Source organism: Molossus molossus, unplaced genomic scaffold (genome assembly GCF_014108415.1).
Source record: "Molossus molossus isolate mMolMol1 unplaced genomic scaffold, mMolMol1.p scaffold_m16_p_4, whole genome shotgun sequence".
Classification (NCBI taxonomy): domain Eukaryota; kingdom Metazoa; phylum Chordata; class Mammalia; order Chiroptera; family Molossidae; genus Molossus; species Molossus molossus.
In genome coordinates this window covers 81,798,812-81,817,030 of record NW_023425377.1, presented here as the reverse complement: position 1 = coordinate 81,817,030, position 18,219 = coordinate 81,798,812, and the positions used below count along the sequence as shown (strand labels likewise).

The window sequence follows — 18,219 nt, the reverse complement described above, 5'->3', positions numbered from 1 at the left end:
TCAGCCTCTTTGCCTCTCACAGTCTCTGTATCTCTGTCTCTCTCTTTCCATGTTTCTCGTCTTTCTCTGCCTCATTCTCACTGTCTGTTTCTCAAGTCTCTGTCTCTGTTCCTCAGTCTGTTTCTATTTCTGTCTCTATGTCTCTGTTTCTATCTCTGTCTATCTCTATCTCTGTGTCTCTGACACACACACACACACACACACACGGCAGCCCCTGCCTGCCAACCCGGTTCCTCAGTCTGTTTCTATTTCTGTCTCTATGTCTCTGTTTCTATCTCTGTCTATCTCTATCTCTGTGTCTCTGACACACACACACACACACACACACACACACTGTGTCTCTGACACACACACACACACACACACACACACACACACACACACACACACACACACACACACACGGCAGCCCCTGCCTGCCAACCCGGTGACTCACATACAGAGCATAAGACAAACACACGCGGAGGCCCCAGCGGGTTTTCCTGAATGGGCCGCCCCCGCCCCTCGCCCACCACATCCTGGCCCCGCCCCAATTGCCCCGCCCCCCAGGCTCTCCATTGGCCCGCACAGGGCGGCCCCATTCGGACTCTGTCCCTGACTCAGCAATGGCAGAGCCGCAGACTTGCCACGGGAGGCAAAAGCCGGCAGCGAGCGGGCGGCGAGGCCATGCGCAGCCGTCTGTGGCTGGGCCTCGCATGGCTGCTGCTGGCCCGGGCTCCCAGCGCTGCGAGGACCCCAAGCGGTCCGCGGAGACCACGTAGCTACCCACACCTAGAGGGCGACGTGCGCTGGCGGCGCCTTTTCTCCTCCACCCACTTTTTTCTGCGCGTCGACCCCAGTGGCCTCGTGCAAGGCACCCGCTGGTGCCACAGCCCTGACAGTGAGTCGCGTGGGGCTGCCCGGTGACGGGGGTGAGGGGAAGGGAGGTTCTGGGCAAATAGGCGGCAATAACAACTGCAGTAATCTTAACGATGAGCTGGGCCCTCCGTCACGCGATGGAGAGGCCCAAGGGGCTCCTGTGGTTGTATGGCATTGGCCAAATAATTTACTTTCTGGGGCTTCATTTTCCTCAATTGTAAAATGGGCCAAACACAAATGGTCCCAGAGAAGCTCTGGCTCAGTAGCAGAGAAGGGTCTTTGCAGAGTAGTTGAGTTGAGGCTCTCTGGGCCCATTTGCAGAGGGGAAACTGAGACTCCAGAAAGTTATATGATGCAGTGGGGCAGAGAGCTGGGCTCTGAACTCGACTCCCACAATGCAAAACAAAACTCCGGACCTGCCTGGGTTTCGGATCCCTTTATTTCTTCCTAGGAAACTGAGGCAGAGAAAAAATGACCTTCCCAGGGTCACACTGCTGGGGGGATGGTGTTGCTAGGGCTTCTTGATGTACAAGAACCTCATCAAGTTGGAGTCACTGTCCCTACTGCCCCACCCAGTAAACAATAGGCACTCAATAAGTATCTGTGGAATGTAAGAAGCAAGAGGAGATGCAGGAGCAGAGAAGGGGGTTGGGGACAGCTGGGAGGCCAGAGTGGTCAGTGACTCCATGGGCCTGCCTCAGTCTCCTCACAACTCTGAGGTCTGGGCAGGGAGAGCTGGGAGGATGGAGCTAATTGCTGGCCACTGCTGAATTACCACCATTAGGGCAGATAATCACCCCTGCCCTTCCCAACTGCTTTCATCTGGGGCTCCCAAGGCCCTCATTAGGTTCACCATACCAGGGCCATGACAGGGGACTGGCTGGGCCGGTTGACTGGTGGTGGACACAGCCAGGCAGGGTGGCCTTAGGCCTGGTTCTGCTGGGTGTTCTGAGACAGTTGCTGCTTCTCTCTGAGCCCCGGTTTCTCCATCTAGGCAGTGATAGGGTGATAATGGATGGCTCTGTGGGGAGTGGGCTTGGAGGTCTTGTGTCCTTTATTGATTCGGTGGTTATTAATTGGGCACCTCTTGTATGCTGTGCTGGGCACAAGGGACATAGCAGTGACCAGGACAGCTCACCCTCATGGGGTCCCAGAGCAGAGGGTAAAACAGTTAAACACGTGAACAAGTAATAGGATCATTTCAGAGGGGACCACATGAGATGCAAAGAAAGTGAAAACAGGGCAATGTACCAGAGGTGACTGAGGGATCTTGGGGGCCTTTCCAAGGAGGTGAGCTTGAGTTGAGCCTCATTTCAAGAAAAGGAGCTGACCATGCACAGGGGCCTGCCTGAGGAAACAGCAAGTGCAAGGCCCCATGGAGCATGGGGTGAGCTCTTCAGTCTTCCAGACTGAAGACCAGAGGGAAAAGCCTTGACTCCAGATTAGACCCCAGTGCATGGGTGGGGCTGAGGGTGTGTGTAGTTGTTCATCCCGAAGTCCTGCATCGCTGGATAGGAAACTGGCTCAGAGCTGGGCAGGGCTTGCCCAGGGACACCCACCAATTGATGGGACCTGAAGCTGGCTGTGCACCTTTCCAGGCCTTAAGTTTTCCACTCTGGGAAGTGGGCACAGTCAGCACCTCTCACCTGGAGCTGTTGTGTGGGTTTAGTGAGGTACAGTGCTTGGCATACAGTTGGCGCTCAAGTAGTGTTAGCAGCTATCAAGTTGAATGCACTAAGTTATAAACACCCCACCTTCCACCCTCAGACCTTTGCCTGGGCCATGCCTCCCTTCTGGAGTTTCGTCTCCCCATTAACTACATGGCTGCAGCTGGCTGAGCTGTCAGGGCTGGACATGGCAAAGGCAGTGAGAACTATAGGGAGAGGCTGCGCAGCCCCATAGTCACTGTTAACTCACTTGTTCTTACTGAAATCAACAGCTCACCCTGGCAAGCACCTACCTCCTCTGGTTTGGTTTTCTCATCACTGACCTAACCAGGACCCTCTCCTGCTTTGCAGTTTGCTCTGGTTCCCCAGTACCCTTTGGAGAAAGCCAGACCCCTCCCCACTTACAATTTTCAATGTGTCAGGGCCACATCCTCAGGACAGCTCCTGGTGGGCCTCTGTGGTCTCCAGTGTATCCCCATACCCAGCACAAGGCCAGGCACACAGGTGGTGCTTGGTGAATGTTACCTGAATGAATGAATGTACGAATGTACAAATGAATGAATGAGAGTACATGGGGAGCAGATGGTGGCTGAGGGCCCTGACCAAGCCCTTCCCAGCAGGCATCATTGAGATCCGCTCCATCCGCGTGGGCGTCGTGGCCCTCAAGGCTGTGCACACCGGTTTCTTCGTGGCCATGAGCCGCTGGGGCCACCTCTATGGGTCGGTGAGTGCATGGTGGGGGTGGCCGGTGGTGGGCAGGTACTGGCAGGAAACGGGGGTCCAGTGGCCTCCTCATGTGCCCGACCCCTGCAGCGGGTCTACACTGCTCACTGCAGGTTCCAGGAGCGCATTGAGGAGAACGGCTACAACACCTACGCCTCACTTCACTGGCATCACCAGGGTCGGCCCATGTTCCTGGCACTGGACAGGCGGGGGGCCCCGCGACGTGGTGGCCGGACCCGGCGGCACCACCTATCCACCCATTTCCTGCCTGTCATGGTCTCCTGAGGCCCCGAGGGGCCATGAGGAACAGCTAGACAAGATTCCAGAAGACACCTGGGCAGGCGGCCAGGGACCAGAGGTTGGAAGAGGCCCAGGCTGTGGCCAAACCATATCTGGTCACTCATTCATTTCACAAGCATTAAGTGCCTACTATGTGCAGGGCACTGGGGACCCTGCAGGAACCCCACAGATGCAGCCTGGCCCTCATCTGAGTCTGAGGGGGGTGAACACTGAGCTGAGCAGGGGCTGTGTCCAGTCATGAGCTGGGGAGCATATAGTCCCCAACAAGGCACCTCCTGGACTAGAGACTGAAGGATCAGCTATGAGGTCACCAGGTCTGGGAAGAACATTCTGGGCCAGGGCACAGCCTATCAAAGACTCAGCAGTGGGAACCCACTAGAGTGTTGAGGCAGGGAGGACAAGGGGAGCTGGGAGAGAGGGAGTTGGGGCCAGGAGAGGGCAATAAGGACATGCCAAAGGGTGACAAGTCTTGTGGACATATTGCCTCTCATGGTAAAGGGACTTTACAGGTGGGATTAAGTCAAGGCCCTGAGATGGGGGTGATCCTGCATTATGGGGGGCCCAGTATCATCACAAAGGTCCTCATAAGAGGGAGGTGGGAGAGTCTGAGTCAGAGATGGAAGAGGCTGTGCTACTGGCTGTGAAGATGGAGGAGGGGCCATGAGCTAGGTATGTGAAATCTCTAGAAGCTTGAAAAGGCCAGAAATGGTTCTCCCTGGAGTTTAAGGAAGGACTAGTCCTGCCCACACCTGGGTTTAGCCCCCTGAGACTTTTATGTAAGACTCCTGATCTCAGAACTATTAAGAGAATAAATGTATGTGGTTTAAGCCACAAAATTTTAGTAGTTTGTCACAGCAACTGTAGAAATATACACACGGGGTCTGAAATTGAATAATGTCTTCAGGTCTCCTCAGTTCTTCTGCCATGTACAGGCTGAGAAGCTTCATAACAGTGTCCTCCACAGATTGGGGGTGAAGAGGGGTACATGGGAAGTGCTATGCCTGGGGGAGTACCCACTACCTTCCCAGCACCCCTGGGCTCCCCCACCCCAGGGCTAAGCTCTACAGCCTTGGGCCAGACAATTCCACTCCAGGCCTCAGTTGCCCCTTCTATAAAGTGGGGATGCTGATGCCATTTACCCCATGGGGTTTTATGGGGAGCTAACATGGGAGCTCCTCCCAAGCCAAGGTGGGACATTCTGCTTGGGGCAGGTAACAGTCCCTGGGGGTGAGGTGAGGGCTCCCACCCCTCCTGGCCTCCTCCTGTCACTTAAAATACAGAAAACAAAGGGTCACTTACTAGAGGGTGTGCAGAATGGACACTCACTGTGGTCAGAGCCAGCAGTTCCATCTGGGTGACCCTGCACTCCAGAATAGCCTTGGCACATGAACACTGCTGCAGTAAGGACGGGCTGGGGAGGCCCCATCTGACAGTTCAGAACATTGGGGTTTCCTATTTCACATTTACAATGCAGTGACCCTCTGCACCTTCTTTTTGAATGTCACCAGCCCACTTCCAGGGTTGTTTGGGACATTGGTGTTGGCTGGTGTCCAAGAGGCACAACCCCAGGGTCCGGCGCAGAAGGAAAACGCCAACCACCTGCTTCTCTTTCTAAGTAGGTGTATTTTTAAATAACTTCCAAGATACACATATTTTTTCCTTTAAAAAACGTCTGTCAGAGCAGTTTTGTTCTGTTTTGCTGGTCATTCTTGTGGTCCCAAGCCCCCTGCGCTCAAGGTGGGGACTGTTGGACTGTCTGGTGGGGCCAAGACCCCAGCTGAGTGGCTCTACCCCGTCTTTCCACAGATCATGCAGGGCCGTGTGTGAGCTAACGTCCATTTATTTCAAAGCAGTAATAATTTAAAATTATAAAAACCTTTCCACTGTTGAACATGTAGAGGGTGAGGTTAGAGACAAATGGGACAGGGGATGCTGGGGACGCCTGGTGGCGACATATGCCCTGCACTCCACTGTGCCTAGCCCCTCAGGGGACATCCCTAGGGGAGGTCTGGGCTTCCTCCACAACCTGGAGGCAGTGGGTCCTCCGAGCATCTGCCCACAGCTCGGGGCACAGCTGGCACCGGAGTCCATGGGAGCCACGGTTGTGTAAGAGCTGAGGAGGATGGGGCGGCACCTCCTGGGCTCCGGGACGCCAATGTCCCCCATGCCCGCAGGGCCTGGTGCTGCCCGGGGTCCTGTGCTTACTCTGGGGACTGGTGGGGGGACTCAGGAATTGCTTGCTGGGTTCTCATTGCTGGGCGAGCTGGAAGAGGAGGATGACGAGGAGGAGGAGAAGCTCACCCCAGTTAGCCCTGGGGGATTGGTGGCTGTGTTCTGTCCTGTGAGGCTTTTTCGGCAGACGGGGCAGCTGTCGTGCTTTGTAGGGAGAGGGAAGCATTTCAGAGGCAGACAGGGGCAGGACTGGGGAGGGCCCTGTGGCAGTGGCCACCCACCTGCTCACCTGCTCCAGCCAGGGCACAATGCAGCCATCATGGAAGAGGTGGTTGCAGGGCAGCTGCCGCACACGCTCACCCAGCTCGTAGTCATCCTTGCACACGGGGCACTCCAGCCCGGAGCCTGTGGGGAGAAGGGAATCTCTGTGACACACCAACCCAAGGTGTCCCATTGGAGAGACTGCCCATCCAGGGCCACCTCAGACCCAGGGGAGAGAGAGAGGCTGTGTCCTCAGTCCTGTATCCCAGGGGAACAGAGGGGACACTTATAAAGCCTCCCCTTCAAGCCGACCTTTGGTCCAACATAAAGGTCCTAGGGAAAGTGTCTCAAAGAGAAAAGAAGCTGGGTGACTGAGGGCCACGTACCTACGTGTTCCTCGGTGACAGGGACGGTGGGGAGGGCCTGGATTTTCTCTTTGTCTGCGGGTGGGGGGCCTGTGTTTTCAAACTGATTGAGGAGCTGAAAGACAAGAGGCCAGAGTGCAGGAGCCCCGCCCGACTCTGAAATGCAAGGCTGTTACCTGCAAAAGCACCGAGGCCGTGTTTGTCCTGGTCCCCTGGACCCCTCATTTAGGGGTTAGAGGACAGTCACTCCATGAGCCCCAGGCATGGGCTCCTTCCCACTCTTCTGCTCATCTAGTTAGTGTCACCTCACAGTCAGGGCAAGAAGATGGGGTCCTGGGGCCGAGGGTCCCACCCAGGGGCTCATGCGGTCCTGCATCCTGTGAGACATCAGCTAGAACCAGAGGGCTGGATCCCACCAGAGACAAAATACTCAAAGGAATCATTGGTGAGCAGCCCTGAAGGTGGCAATGTTCCTGCCTCACAAGTGCCACTAAGGTCATGGTGAACACCCATCCCAGGACGTGGTGAGAATGTGGAGACCCACGTAGGACAAAGCCAGGACCCATAGCGCCCAGCACTCGGTTTCCTGCTCTACGATGGTACCATGCCAACAGGAAGCATTTGGCTGGCCCAGCCTCAGGATGGAAGGAATAAGGAGCTGGGAAGCACAGTGTCCACACCAGGGATGCAACCCATCAGGGACACACTCCTATAGTCTTCTCAGTACTCAAGGGCGTGGGCCTGTCAAAACTCCTCCTCCCATCTGAAGGAAAGATAGTGATGCCCCTACTGCCACCTGGGGAGGCCAGCCCGTACCTGTGTGATGATTGCATCCAGCCCGTTGGCCCCCCAGGCGTAGTCCATCGGGTTTGAGTGCAGGACACCCCTGGGCAGAGACGTGTGGGGTTCAAGTGGCAGAGGGGCTAGATGGGGCTTAGGGGGCCCACCCACTTACTCACCAGGGGCCCAGGCCCAGGTTGGGGATGGTGGCTGGAGTGATGATGCCATTGACCAACTGCTGGATGATCCTGGAACAGAGCAAGGCCAGGCCTCCAGTCAGTGCCTTCCCAGGGCCAGGGCCCTCCGGGGGAGGACACACAGAAAACTCGATTCTGGCTTCTAAATCCACAGCATTTAAAGGTTGTGCTTTCACCATGGCCAGTTTGGCTCAGCGGTTAGAGCATCGGTGTACAAACCAAAGGGTCCCCAGTTCGATTCCAGTCAAGGTCATGGGGGAGGCAACCAATCAATGTCTCTCTCTCTCCCTCCCTCCCTCCCTTCCCTCTAAAAAACAAAAAAAAAGCCAATGGAAAAATATCCTTGGGTGAGGATTAACAAAAATAATAATAATTAAAAAATAAAGGTGGGCCCTGACCGGTTTTGCTCAGCAGTTGGAGTGCTGGCCTAAGGACCAGAGTCCCGGGTTCGATTCCCACTAGGGGCACGTACCAAAAATAAAATAATATAAAGTGTGTTTTTAACCAGTAAGAGAGATTCATAATGAGGACAAAAAATGAAACACAAGAGCAACCCAGAGATGCATCTCCCTCACTGAGTTCTGGGCCAGGTTTCCCCAAGGCCTGGATGGCACCTATGGCCCTGTCACCACATCCAAACCCCGTTATACAAACTGGGGAAACATCCTGGAAGCCGTGAGAGCTGTGGGGTCAGTCCTGCTGTTCATAACGGCCCTGAAACATCCAGCACAGATCCTGGTGTACCCAGAGCCCAAGGTCAGTGTGGTGTGGGTGCTGTTGAGATTAGACAGTTGGGGCATCAGGAAATGCCTCCAGCTCAGTGATGGAAATAAATAGGCTTGGTGTAGGTTTAAACCCATTTTAAATGATGTGGGTGCTTCATGTACAGTCAAGTACGTCTCAGAGATGTGTGAGAAGCCTAGCCCCACCTCCTCTGGAGGGATGGGGTCTGCAAGGAACATTCAGTTTTTATTCTCAGTCCTTCTGAGTTCCTCTCCCCTTTCTGTGCTGTCTTCAAGCTATAAAGAAGCCATTCTGGTGCCAACCTGAACACGGGAGGGGGCTAGGGACTCTGTTAGAGGGCAGAGATACCAGGAACTGCCAGTTTGATGCCACCTGGGACAAAGACCCAAAAGTGAACCAAGCCAATGAGGCCCTGCTCAGAAGGATGATGGGGACACCGAATAGACATGAGGCCCCCCGCCAGCCCTGTCCAGGTCCTTGAGCCACACTTTAGCCCCACCATTCCCCTGGCCCAGCCAGGGTCCTGACCCCCCTATCTGCACCACCCCATTTTGCAAGGCAGGCTTGAGTGGCTCTTCCAGAACTCATGGGAGTACTGCCTGGCCCAGAGGCAGCACCCACACCTCCATACCCACAGAATCTTCTGGATGGATTGATGGTGGCTCTTCCTGAGCCAGGTAGGGCAGGCTGGAAGCCCCCAAGAGCAACCTGCCCGTCAGCCCCCACCTGCCCTCTCACCCTTCCAGCGTGGGGACGCCTTCATGCCGGCCGGTGGCCCGCCTCGCGGTGAGGCGGGCGCGGGGCTGCCGGGCGCCATACCGGTGCCTGGACTGCTGCTCTCTCTCCCGCCGACTCTCAGGGTCCCTGCCATTGTCAGCCAGCGCCCCTGGGGGGAACGTGGGGATCTCAAAGCTGTCGTCAAAGATGCCGAAAGCAAACTGCCCGTAGCCCTGCGGCAGCGTGAAGAGGTGTTGGTCCACGTTCTGCAGGAGGAAGGCCGTGACCGTGGGCTCCTTGCATGGGTGCCACAGTTCCTCCCCACTGTGGCCACTGTTCTAGGCTCAGGACTTCAAGGGGACAGGGAGACACCAGAGAAATCTTGGTGCATGTGCGGGATGCAGGAGGCTCCCAGAGGAGGGACCAAGGAAGGGGAGTTCAAGAGGCCCTGGGGCCCTGTCCGGATAGCTCAGTTGGTTAGACTGTCATCCTGATACACCAAGGTTGCAGGTTTGATCCCCGGTCAGGGCATATTCAAGAATCAACCAATGAATGCATAACTAAGAGGAACAATAAGTTGATGTTTCTCTCTCCTCCTTCCCTTCTCTCTCTCAAATCAATTAAAAATAAAACAAAAAAATTTTAAGTTAAAAAGAGGCCCCGGGAGTCAAGGAGAAGGACAGCCCTGCCTTTTGGGGAGTGGGGTGGGCATCTCCCAGAGGGTGAGCAACCGCCTGCAAGATGAGGGGCTGAGCCTGTTTCCTCAGCCATGCGAGGCATGATCCATTGTCAAGGGAGACCAGTTGACTCACCTCAAATGGCTGCCTGCTTTGGTCTGTGGGGGCTGTGGAGGGAGCGGAACCGTTCTCTGTACTCCTGGGTGGACACGGTGCAAGTCAGCAGTGGGGCGACCCGCTGGAGAAGAGGCAGGACCCCCGCCTGACCCCCACGGGCCTCAGGGTCATTCTCCACCCTCTGCAGCCCCTGCCCTCATCCCAAATCAGGAGAATGGAGACCATCTCAATCTCTGGCTGTCTGGGGAGTCCAGGGCACCACCCCCTGCCCATCATGGCCCTCCCAGGCTCTGCCCACCAAGACAGCTCTGAACCAGCATGGGTTCAGCACCCACATGTCCCCTCATCGCAGCTCTGCTCTCTCACCCCAGAAACCTGGATCCTACCAGCATGCACCTTGGCCCAGGGCCTCTGTGACCAAGGGGCTGCATTACCTGGTCTCTTCTGGAAGCTCTTCAATGAAACCAGACTCACATCGTGGGCAGATGTAATCCTGTGGGAGAAGAGAGCAAGTGAGCATGATCTCAGGATCCCGACCCCCATGTCATCTGCCTCCGTGGACTCACTGGACACCCATGCCTGGAGGAGGATACACCTTGGGCCCTGGCATCAGGACACAGCAAGCAGCACAGGACAGGAATGAAGCCCAGGATGGGCATCACATCAAGAAACCCATCTGTGAAACTGCTCCAGTATCAGACCCAGCAGAGGCTTGGCTGATGGGCGTGAGCAGGGCTCAGGCAGGGACACCCGTCAACCACAGCTACAACCTCTGTATCTCAACCTGCTCCTCTGCAGGTGATCTTGCTGCCCGCCCACATCCCAGACACAGAGTATCAGAGTGTCCACTCAGCACATTAGCTGATGAAAGCTCTGACAAGGCCTGCAGCAAACACAGGCCAGCTAATGAGGGTCCAGCAAGCTGTTCATGAGAACATTCTGAATGACCCCCCCTACACACACATAAAGGAGACGTGGTCCTGGGCGGCACATGACCCTATACTCCGGAGAGCTGCACAAGAGACTGTCAGTGGGGCTCCAGGGTTATCTGGGCCTCAGAGCAGGTCAGCTCCCAGGGAGACAGCCACTGAGGGCAGAGGGACTGGCCTGTGGACACCCCACAGTGGCATTTATGGAACATTCTGGCAGCCCTGGCAGACGACCTGTGACCCTAAGCTGGAGTGTGATCCCATGTGCACCTGCCATGCCCCTTGCACCCCCTCACTCCGGCAACCAGGTGGCAGACTGTGATGTCCTGAAGGGAAAGTGTAGGACCTGCCCCAGGCACAATGTGTGTGAGCCCTGAAACCACGCTGATGGCCCAGCCAGTGTGGCTCAGTGGTTGAGCATCAACCCATGCACCAAGAGGTTACCAGTTCAATTCCCGGTCAGGGCACATGCCCAGGTTGTGGGCCAGGTCCCCAGTGGGGGGCATGCAGGAGGTGGCCAATCGATGTTGTCTCTCATCGATGTTTCTATCTCTCCCTCCCTCTCCCTTCCTCTCTCTCAAATCAACAAGGGAAAAAAAAAAACCACGCTGATGTCCCTGAAACAAGCCCAGCCCACATCGTGCTTGTTGGGTATGTGCAGGCCAGGGCTAGCACAGGTTTCCCTAAAGCCACAGATAGTAAACAAGACATGCATGCAAGACCTGCTCCTGCCCAAGGTGACATTTCAGAAGTGCCGCCCGCATGCTGAGTGGGAGAGAAGGTAGAGCTGTTTACAGTGCCACATGACATCTCCTACTCCAGGAGTGATCCCACGGTGGCATGCCAGACACCTCTATCTGGACAGCAGGTGCTGCACAGCACACACCTGGTCCCTCTCACCTGCCTTGCTGCCAAAAGCAAAGCTGCCGGAGCCAAGTGGGAAAGGCAGGTGGGAGCTGCACAGGTCATTGGGCCTTGTATCCAAAATATATAAAGAATTCTTACAATTCAACAATAAAGAGACAAACAACCCAGTTAAAAAATGACCAAAGGATCATTTCTTCAAATACACAAATGGCCATTGTCCATAAAAAGACACTTGACACCACCAGGCAACAGGGAAATGCAGGTCACAACCAGTGAGACACACTGCACACCCATGGGACAACTACTCTCAGACAACAGTGACAAGTGCTTGCGAGGACATGGAAGAATCAGAACCTCCAACATGCTGGTGGGAATGTGCAACGGGCAGTCTCTCTGTTAACACAGTGAGCAGTTCCTCCGAAAGTCACACAAGTCCCCACATGATCCTGCAATGATAGCTGTCCACTCAAGAGAAATAAAAACATGCCCACAAAGAATCCTATCCAAGCATGTACCTGGCTCAATTCATAAGAGCCACAACGTGGAAAGAACCCAAGTGTCCATCAACGCATGAATGTGGTCATCCATGCACTGGAATATTACTCAACCGTGAAAAGGAGTGAGGCACTGACACTACAACGTGGATGGATCTTAAACACATGATGCTCAGTGGGAGAAGCCAGACACAAAAGGCCACACAGTGTATGCCTCCATTTATGTGAGATCTCCAAAACAGGCAAACCCACAGGGACAGGAAGTGGGTCAGTGGTTGTCAGGGGTTGGGGAGGGAGATGAGGTGAATGCTAATGGGGACACGTTTCTTTTGGGGTGATGGAATATTCAGGAATCAGATGGAGGAGATGGGTACAGGACTCCAAGTATACTGACCACACTGAAGTGTACACTTTAAATGGGTCACATCTCAGTAAAATGTTATAAGAAATGGTGAGGACAGCAGCCCTCTGCCCTCCTGAGAAGGAGCATGGGGGCAAGGGACAGCTCCACCACAGTGAGTGACCACAAAAGTCATAACCCAACATGGGATTCCCAGCCAGTGGGGTATCACTCAGGAGCTCCTCCTATCGCCCTCCTGCCAGCCCTCAGCCTGCTGTTTACTTCAAGGTTTCACACAAGCTATAGGAGGCCCATGGAGAAACGTGGCTGCAAGGGAGCCTGTGCTGGCCAGTTAGGATGCAGGAAACCAGACACCCCATAAACGTGGCAAGGTCAGACAAACCTGCCCACCACTAGGGGTCTGCCCAGGGAACCCCTCAGCTCTGGATCCAGGAGAAGGTCCAGGCTCTCACCAAATCCTGGTAGAGTCCTCACCCCCGACCTGTAGATGTGCCATGTGCCATGTGGCCTCAGCCTAAACATGTTTGACAGTTAGAAATGGGCAACCTATTCTCCCACTTTTAAGGCTCATTGAAGCTCCTGGGTGCTCACTGCTCTCAGCCTGTGTAACCTGTCCCATCGTCTTTGTCCTCCAAGGTCCCCACACCTCCCTAAACCCAACCACTGTGTGCACCTCAGACAATTAGCGCACCATCAGGTCCAGACCAATCTGGCCTGGCCACTCCCACAGCTCCACCCTCTCCAGACCCAAGTCCAGGCTGCCTCTGCCCTCCCCCTCGCCCTCTCACCCTGGCAGCCTCACACCAGTCCTGCCCATCTCAGGGCCTGCACACCGACCCCTCTGCAGAAGCACTCTTCCCCATATATCTACCTGGCCGGCCCCCTCACGGAAGCGGGGTCTCTGCTCAAACGTCACCTCCCGGCTGCAATCCTCGGTCTCCCCACCTGTAAACGGAGGATGGCCTCAACCCCAGGGCTCTGAAATCCGGCAGCCACTGAGGACCCGAGGGCTGTGGTTTGACATTGGGTCATGGTCAGGCCCTGCCTCTGTGCTTTGTGTCGAGTCCAGAGTGGCCCTTCTGAGCCATGGGCTGCCCCAGATTTGAGGCAGGGCTCCAGCCTCTGCTTGCAGGCGGTGGGGAAGGAGCCAGAACCGGGAGTCTCCCATGCTCTCCTCAGACAGCATATCCCAGAAGTTTTTATTAGATCAGAGTGGCCAATGGTAGAAACCCACATCCCAGCAAGGGGACTGTGAGATGGAATGTATCCCTCCCACAGGGCAGAACCTGTTTCCAGTGAAAGGGCTAAGGTGGCGACTGCTCCTCTCCCAGGTGGGAGGATCAGCTTGCCTGCTGGGCCCTAACTTGTGAGCACCTATCCCTAGCCAATGATTTGTCATGAATTAATTGCTTCTTCCCTCAGAGCAGGGGTGAAAGGTAAAGGGACCACCCTAGCATCATCACCATGGCAATAGCAGTGGCCAGAGCACCAAGGATGACACACACATGCTAAATTCACTGAGCACTCACTCCATGCACTGAGCCCCCAGGACGTGCCCAGAAGGTACTATATGATGCCCTCCTTGGTGACAGGGAGGACATGGGGGCTTTGACATGGGGGCCCAGGTCACCAGGGCCAACCCTCAAGACAGGCACCATCCTTTATCTAACAGCTCTTTCACACCACACATAGATAGAGGGCCCACAGCCAGGAGCATACAGTGAAGTTGGGGAAATTGAGGCAGGAGCTGGAGAGGTACCTGGCCCCATATGATCACCCACTCTACAGTGACACTGGCCTGTGGCCTAGGCCCCTCACTTGGGTCACTTGGGAAGAAGCAGAGCTCCAGGTGCAGCACAGACCCCATGGAGGGCTGGTGCAGAGCTGCACCAGGGGTACAGGGACTCAGATCTAGAACCAAACACAGTCAAAATGGACCCTTATAGCCCCCGGACACCTGGGGTGCACTTGCTGTTCCCTCCACCCCATGTAGCCCTCCTCAAATGTCACTGGGCAGGGAGACCTGCCCAGACCCTGTGAGAAATCTGATCGAGCCCCATCTCTGTCCCTCACACCCCAGTCATGTCCCATTTGTCCCCCCAAGCCTCCGTGAGCCCTATGAACACTGCTGGAGGCTGGGGTGTAAAGCCCTCCCAGAATCTGGCATCATCTAAGGCCCGCTTCATGCCAGCCATGTTACCATCACACACACACAAACCCCAGCAGATGGTTTAACCCAGGGGCACCTACCTAACCCAACTGTCCCCCATCTTCCCAGGCTGCTTTTGACATCACCAACAGGGACTGAGACTCCATCTCCCACTGACACAACTGGTGTGTAAGAACCTGCACTGAAGGAGAACTGACCTCTGCACAAACCCCAAGGATGTCAGGCACAGCAGGTCCATATCCAGGACCCTGCAGTCATGTACATCCACCATGTCCCCAGCACTCCCATTTCCAGGGAAGGACTGACTCTGGGCCTGTGCACCAGCCTCGAGGCCTCCAAGCCAGCTGGCCTGTTTGGTTCCTGCTCCCACATGCCTCACTCCAGCTAAGCCACCCGTCTTTTCCCTTTGCATTCTAGGAGTCAGGTGCTGGGCTCCTTTGTACAAATATACTCCCAGTGGATCTCATTGAACAAGTGTGCATTAGCCCATCAAACCCATCTGACAGCGAGGAGACTGAGGCCCAGGGAGGTTGAACACCTCACCCACACATAGCTGAGAAATGGTGCAGCCTCAGCCTGATCCTAGATCTGGGCCCAACTGGTAGAGAGAAGCCTGTGAGTCTAGGGTGCCTGAGAAGGTGCTTCTGTGACAACAGCCAGTTCCTGTCACAGTAGCAGTAAGAGCAGCATAAAAACCAGCCCAGTGTCTTACAGCAGACACAGTGGGGATAGTTTCCTACAAACAGAAGTCCCCGTTTCACGGGGTGAGTACTGGCTGGGACCTTCCACTGTTACCAAGTAAACCCTGAGAACACCAGGTATGCCCCTTAATGATAACTACCTCCCTGTCTACTAAGCCTCATTGAATCCCACTCCAAGCACCCTCCCACCCACCCAGACACCCCCTCCCTGCTGTATGTGCTCTTAGGATATTTACCAGCATTCCTGACTAAATATTTGACAATCACATGTTCAAGGTTGGCTCCCTAACCAACCTATAAACTCTGAGGACAAAGGTAATAGCTACCTTTTCACCACTGGATTCTGAGAGTAGGAAGGTCCTTGTCAGCCCAGTAAAAGTCAGAAGAGGTCAGAGTCTTCCTGGTCCAAGGCCACATAATCAGAAGTGGCCACACCAAGCCAGGACCCAGGATGGAAAAACCTAGAACAGCTAACTATGCAGATGCCCAGCCCAACTGCAGCCTCAGCCTGAGACCCAAGGCCTATCCTGGGGCTAACACCAGCTGTGAAGGGCTGCATGCAACTAACTCAGGCTGGTGGGCTTTCAGGAGACCAGCCCCTTTCTGCCTGCCACGGTGGAGAAAGAACGAACCCAGAGCTGAGGTGCGCAGAAGCCAGAAGAGGCAGAAGCAAGACTTCTGGGAGACAGGAGTGCAGCTCCCCAAGTCTGTGCTCACCCACCCAAGGTTTCGGTTTCATTTTACTTTTCCCTTTGCCTAGGGAGGGGAGGAAGTCCCTTGCCTCTGGAAACCACACGACCCTTATCCTTTCCTCCTGGGCCTAGACACCACTCTCCAACCCTGCCTCTAGTTCCTTCTCTGTGGTTGGGATAATGTGGACAACAGACTCCTTCTCCTGGCTCCTCCTGGCTACCTCCCAGCAGCAATTCCTCTTCCCAGGGAACCCCACAGCTGGAAAAAAAGGATTAAGTGTGGCTCTGAAATTAAAACAGGTTCTTCCACTCACCAGCCAGGTGACTGTGGGGAGATAAAGTACAAGGAGTGCACCCTGTAGGTGCTTAGTAAATCCTGGCCACGTCCAGATCCCATACCTGCTCCTGGTGAACAGGCCCGATGGCAAATGTCAGGCCGGCCTGAGCCGCTATGGGCCTGTTTTTCCACCTGTGAAATGGGAACGGGTCTGCCAAGAGCAAGGGAACACTGGTCCCATCCCAGACCTACTGACTCAGAACCTCCGGGATGAAGAGCCTGGAAAACTGTCTTTATGAAGCAGCCCACTCCTGCACCACACGGCGCTATCAGGCCATCTTGGGAAGATACCGGCCTAAAAGAGCAAGAGACAACGCCGGGCCACAGGCTGGGCGGGCTCAAGCCCCAAGGAAGCATACGAACGCAGGCTCACGGCAGCTGTCAGACCCGGGCAGGGCCACAGCCGCTGGTCCCGACGACGGAGCGCAGGCGGGGGACTTCCACCCGGCGGCCCAAAGCGAGGCGCGGCACCGACGACGCGCTCTGGGAACGGCCCCCGGTCACCTTCCCTCCGGCGCCCCGCTTCCTCTTGGGCGGCGCGCTGGAGCAGGTCATGCGGCCTCTACGGGTCTCCGTTTCCCCGTCGGGGACCCAGCGGCCTCACAGGGTGAGAGCCTGCAAATCGGGATCACCGGCCCCGCTGCACCACCGGGGACAGGCCCCGCCTCGGAAACCTCTGCCTTGCCTCGGGCCGACACCGCCGGGGCTCAGTTTCCTCGTCTGGGCCAGCTCGGTTCAGGCCGAAGGGGAGAGCCCGCCTCCCGCCGCCCTCCGCCTGGCTCGAGGCTCACCGGCAGGCGTGGCACGATCTCTACCGAGCAGCAGTGGCAAAAGTACCGTCCGGGCTGCGGCGACGCCTCAGCCATGGCCGCCGCAGCCGCCGCCTCCTCCTCCGCGCCGCCCGCCCCCCGTGCGGCGCCCGCCGCCGGCCGTTTGCTGCTCCCTCGCCGGCCGACGAGCCCGCGCACGCTCACGCACGGCACGCACAGCGCGTGGGGCGGAGTGGGGAACGCGGGAACAGGTCTGGCGGCGCTCACAGCGGGCGGTGACTCGGTCGACGGTGGCCGCCGAGGGGCAAACTAGGTGCAGGAGTCTCCCGAGCTGGGCGCCAGATAAAGGGCGGGGCCTGAGCGGGACGAGGTCGAGCTCCTTTTCCAAACCTGCAAAGGCCCCCCACTTCCCCTTATTATTTTTCCTACCTCAAGTACCTATATCTCCCCTCATTGTCCTCATTGCTCCTGGGACACGACAGGCGCGCTCTCACCTCCGGGCCTTTGCACTGGCTGTGCCTCTGCCAGGTGCACCGTTCCTCCAGACATCCGCGTGGTGTTCTTCCTCATGTCTTTAAAGTCCTTCAAATGTCTAATCTAGCACTATTTCCACCTAATAAACTGTTGGGTCAGCTCCACAGCAAATGAGATGTTTGTATTTTGTTCCCGGCTGGACTCTGAACAGTGACTGGCACATAGGCATTCCACAGACACTCGTTGAATGAATGCAGACAGGAAACCCATTCCTGAATCAAAGGAGATTCCAGCCCAATTATTCATTTATTTATTTATCTACTCAACAAACATTCATTGAGTACCTGGCTGCAAGGACACAGCACGGGAAACGACAGTGACAAAAAACGGGTGGTCTGAAATACTTTCTGGCTGGAGGAGACAGAGGTGAGTTCAGACACCCCCAGCACCTTGAGATTGAGCCAGAGGATGGGACCCTAGGCATTTCCTGGGGAGACAGACAGAGCTTCCTAGGGGAGGGATCGTTGGAGCCAGGGTGTTGAGGAAATAAAAATTTCAGTCTATATAGAAAAGGTCTTGAATGTCAAGAGGCTAGAGACAAGGACTTGTCTGCCAGCCACCATCTTATTCCCCTCAAGGATCAGACTTGATTCTAAGCCATTTCTGTTCTGACCACCAGAGTGCGCACCGGCCCTATCACTGGGAATCCAGGAAACCCTAGGTCCAGGGAGGAGCAGGTCCTTAGCCTCAGGCCTCTCATGCCCAACACCACCGACATTCATTCCTTAATTCTGCAGAAGTGTATTAGGTACCATCCAAGAGGCCTTGGAGCCAGCAGGCTTATGT

The 18,219-nt window shown here is 55.7% G+C and overlaps 2 protein-coding genes across 3 annotated transcripts; one reads left to right on the top strand and one right to left on the bottom strand.

Moving 5' to 3' along the window:
• Positions 1 to 666: 666 nt before the first annotated feature.
• Positions 667 to 3,533, top strand: FGF22 (fibroblast growth factor 22). The gene is made up of 3 exons (XM_036242141.1): positions 667 to 880; positions 3,146 to 3,249; positions 3,339 to 3,533. Exons 1-3 carry the CDS (start codon positions 667 to 669, stop codon positions 3,531 to 3,533), a joined length of 513 nt encoding a protein of 170 aa, XP_036098034.1.
• Positions 3,534 to 5,188: 1,655 nt separating this feature from the next.
• Positions 5,189 to 17,110, bottom strand: RNF126 (ring finger protein 126). Of its 2 annotated transcripts, XM_036242132.1 has the most exons (9): positions 16,921 to 17,110; positions 10,013 to 10,071; positions 9,597 to 9,660; positions 8,806 to 9,050; positions 7,306 to 7,374; positions 7,163 to 7,232; positions 6,368 to 6,461; positions 6,010 to 6,125; positions 5,189 to 5,924 (listed from the first exon to the last, which is right to left on the bottom strand). In XM_036242132.1, exons 1-9 carry the CDS (start codon positions 16,993 to 16,995, stop codon positions 5,775 to 5,777), a joined length of 942 nt encoding a protein of 313 aa, XP_036098025.1. In that variant the 5' UTR covers positions 16,996 to 17,110; the 3' UTR covers positions 5,189 to 5,774. The 2 variants fall into 2 exon arrangements, with proteins under 2 accessions (XP_036098025.1, XP_036098026.1); XM_036242133.1 differs by lacking the exon at positions 6,368 to 6,461 and having other exon boundaries at positions 16,921 to 17,014.
• Positions 17,111 to 18,219: the final 1,109 nt, after the last annotated feature.

Excerpts from the sequence above, each read along its gene's own strand:
- FGF22 (XM_036242141.1), top strand. The coding sequence starts at position 667 with ATGCGCAGCCGTCTGTGGCTGGGCCTCGCATGGCTGCTGCTGGCCCGG. Across the intron at positions 881-3,145 it reads CTGGTGCCACAGCCCTGACA|GCATCATTGAGATCCGCTCC; the intron begins GTGAGTCGCGTG and ends CCTTCCCAGCAG. Across the intron at positions 3,250-3,338 it reads GGGGCCACCTCTATGGGTCG|CGGGTCTACACTGCTCACTG; the intron begins GTGAGTGCATGG and ends CGACCCCTGCAG.
- RNF126 (XM_036242132.1), bottom strand. The coding sequence starts at position 16,995 with ATGGCTGAGGCGTCGCCGCAGCCCGGACGGTACTTTTGCCACTGCTGC. Across the intron at positions 9,051-9,596 it reads AAAGCAGGCAGCCATTTGAG|AACGTGGACCAACACCTCTT; the intron begins GTGAGTCAACTG and ends TTCCTCCTGCAG. Across the intron at positions 7,375-8,805 it reads GGCGTCCCCACGCTGGAAGG|GATCATCCAGCAGTTGGTCA; the intron begins GTGAGAGGGCAG and ends GCTCTGTTCCAG.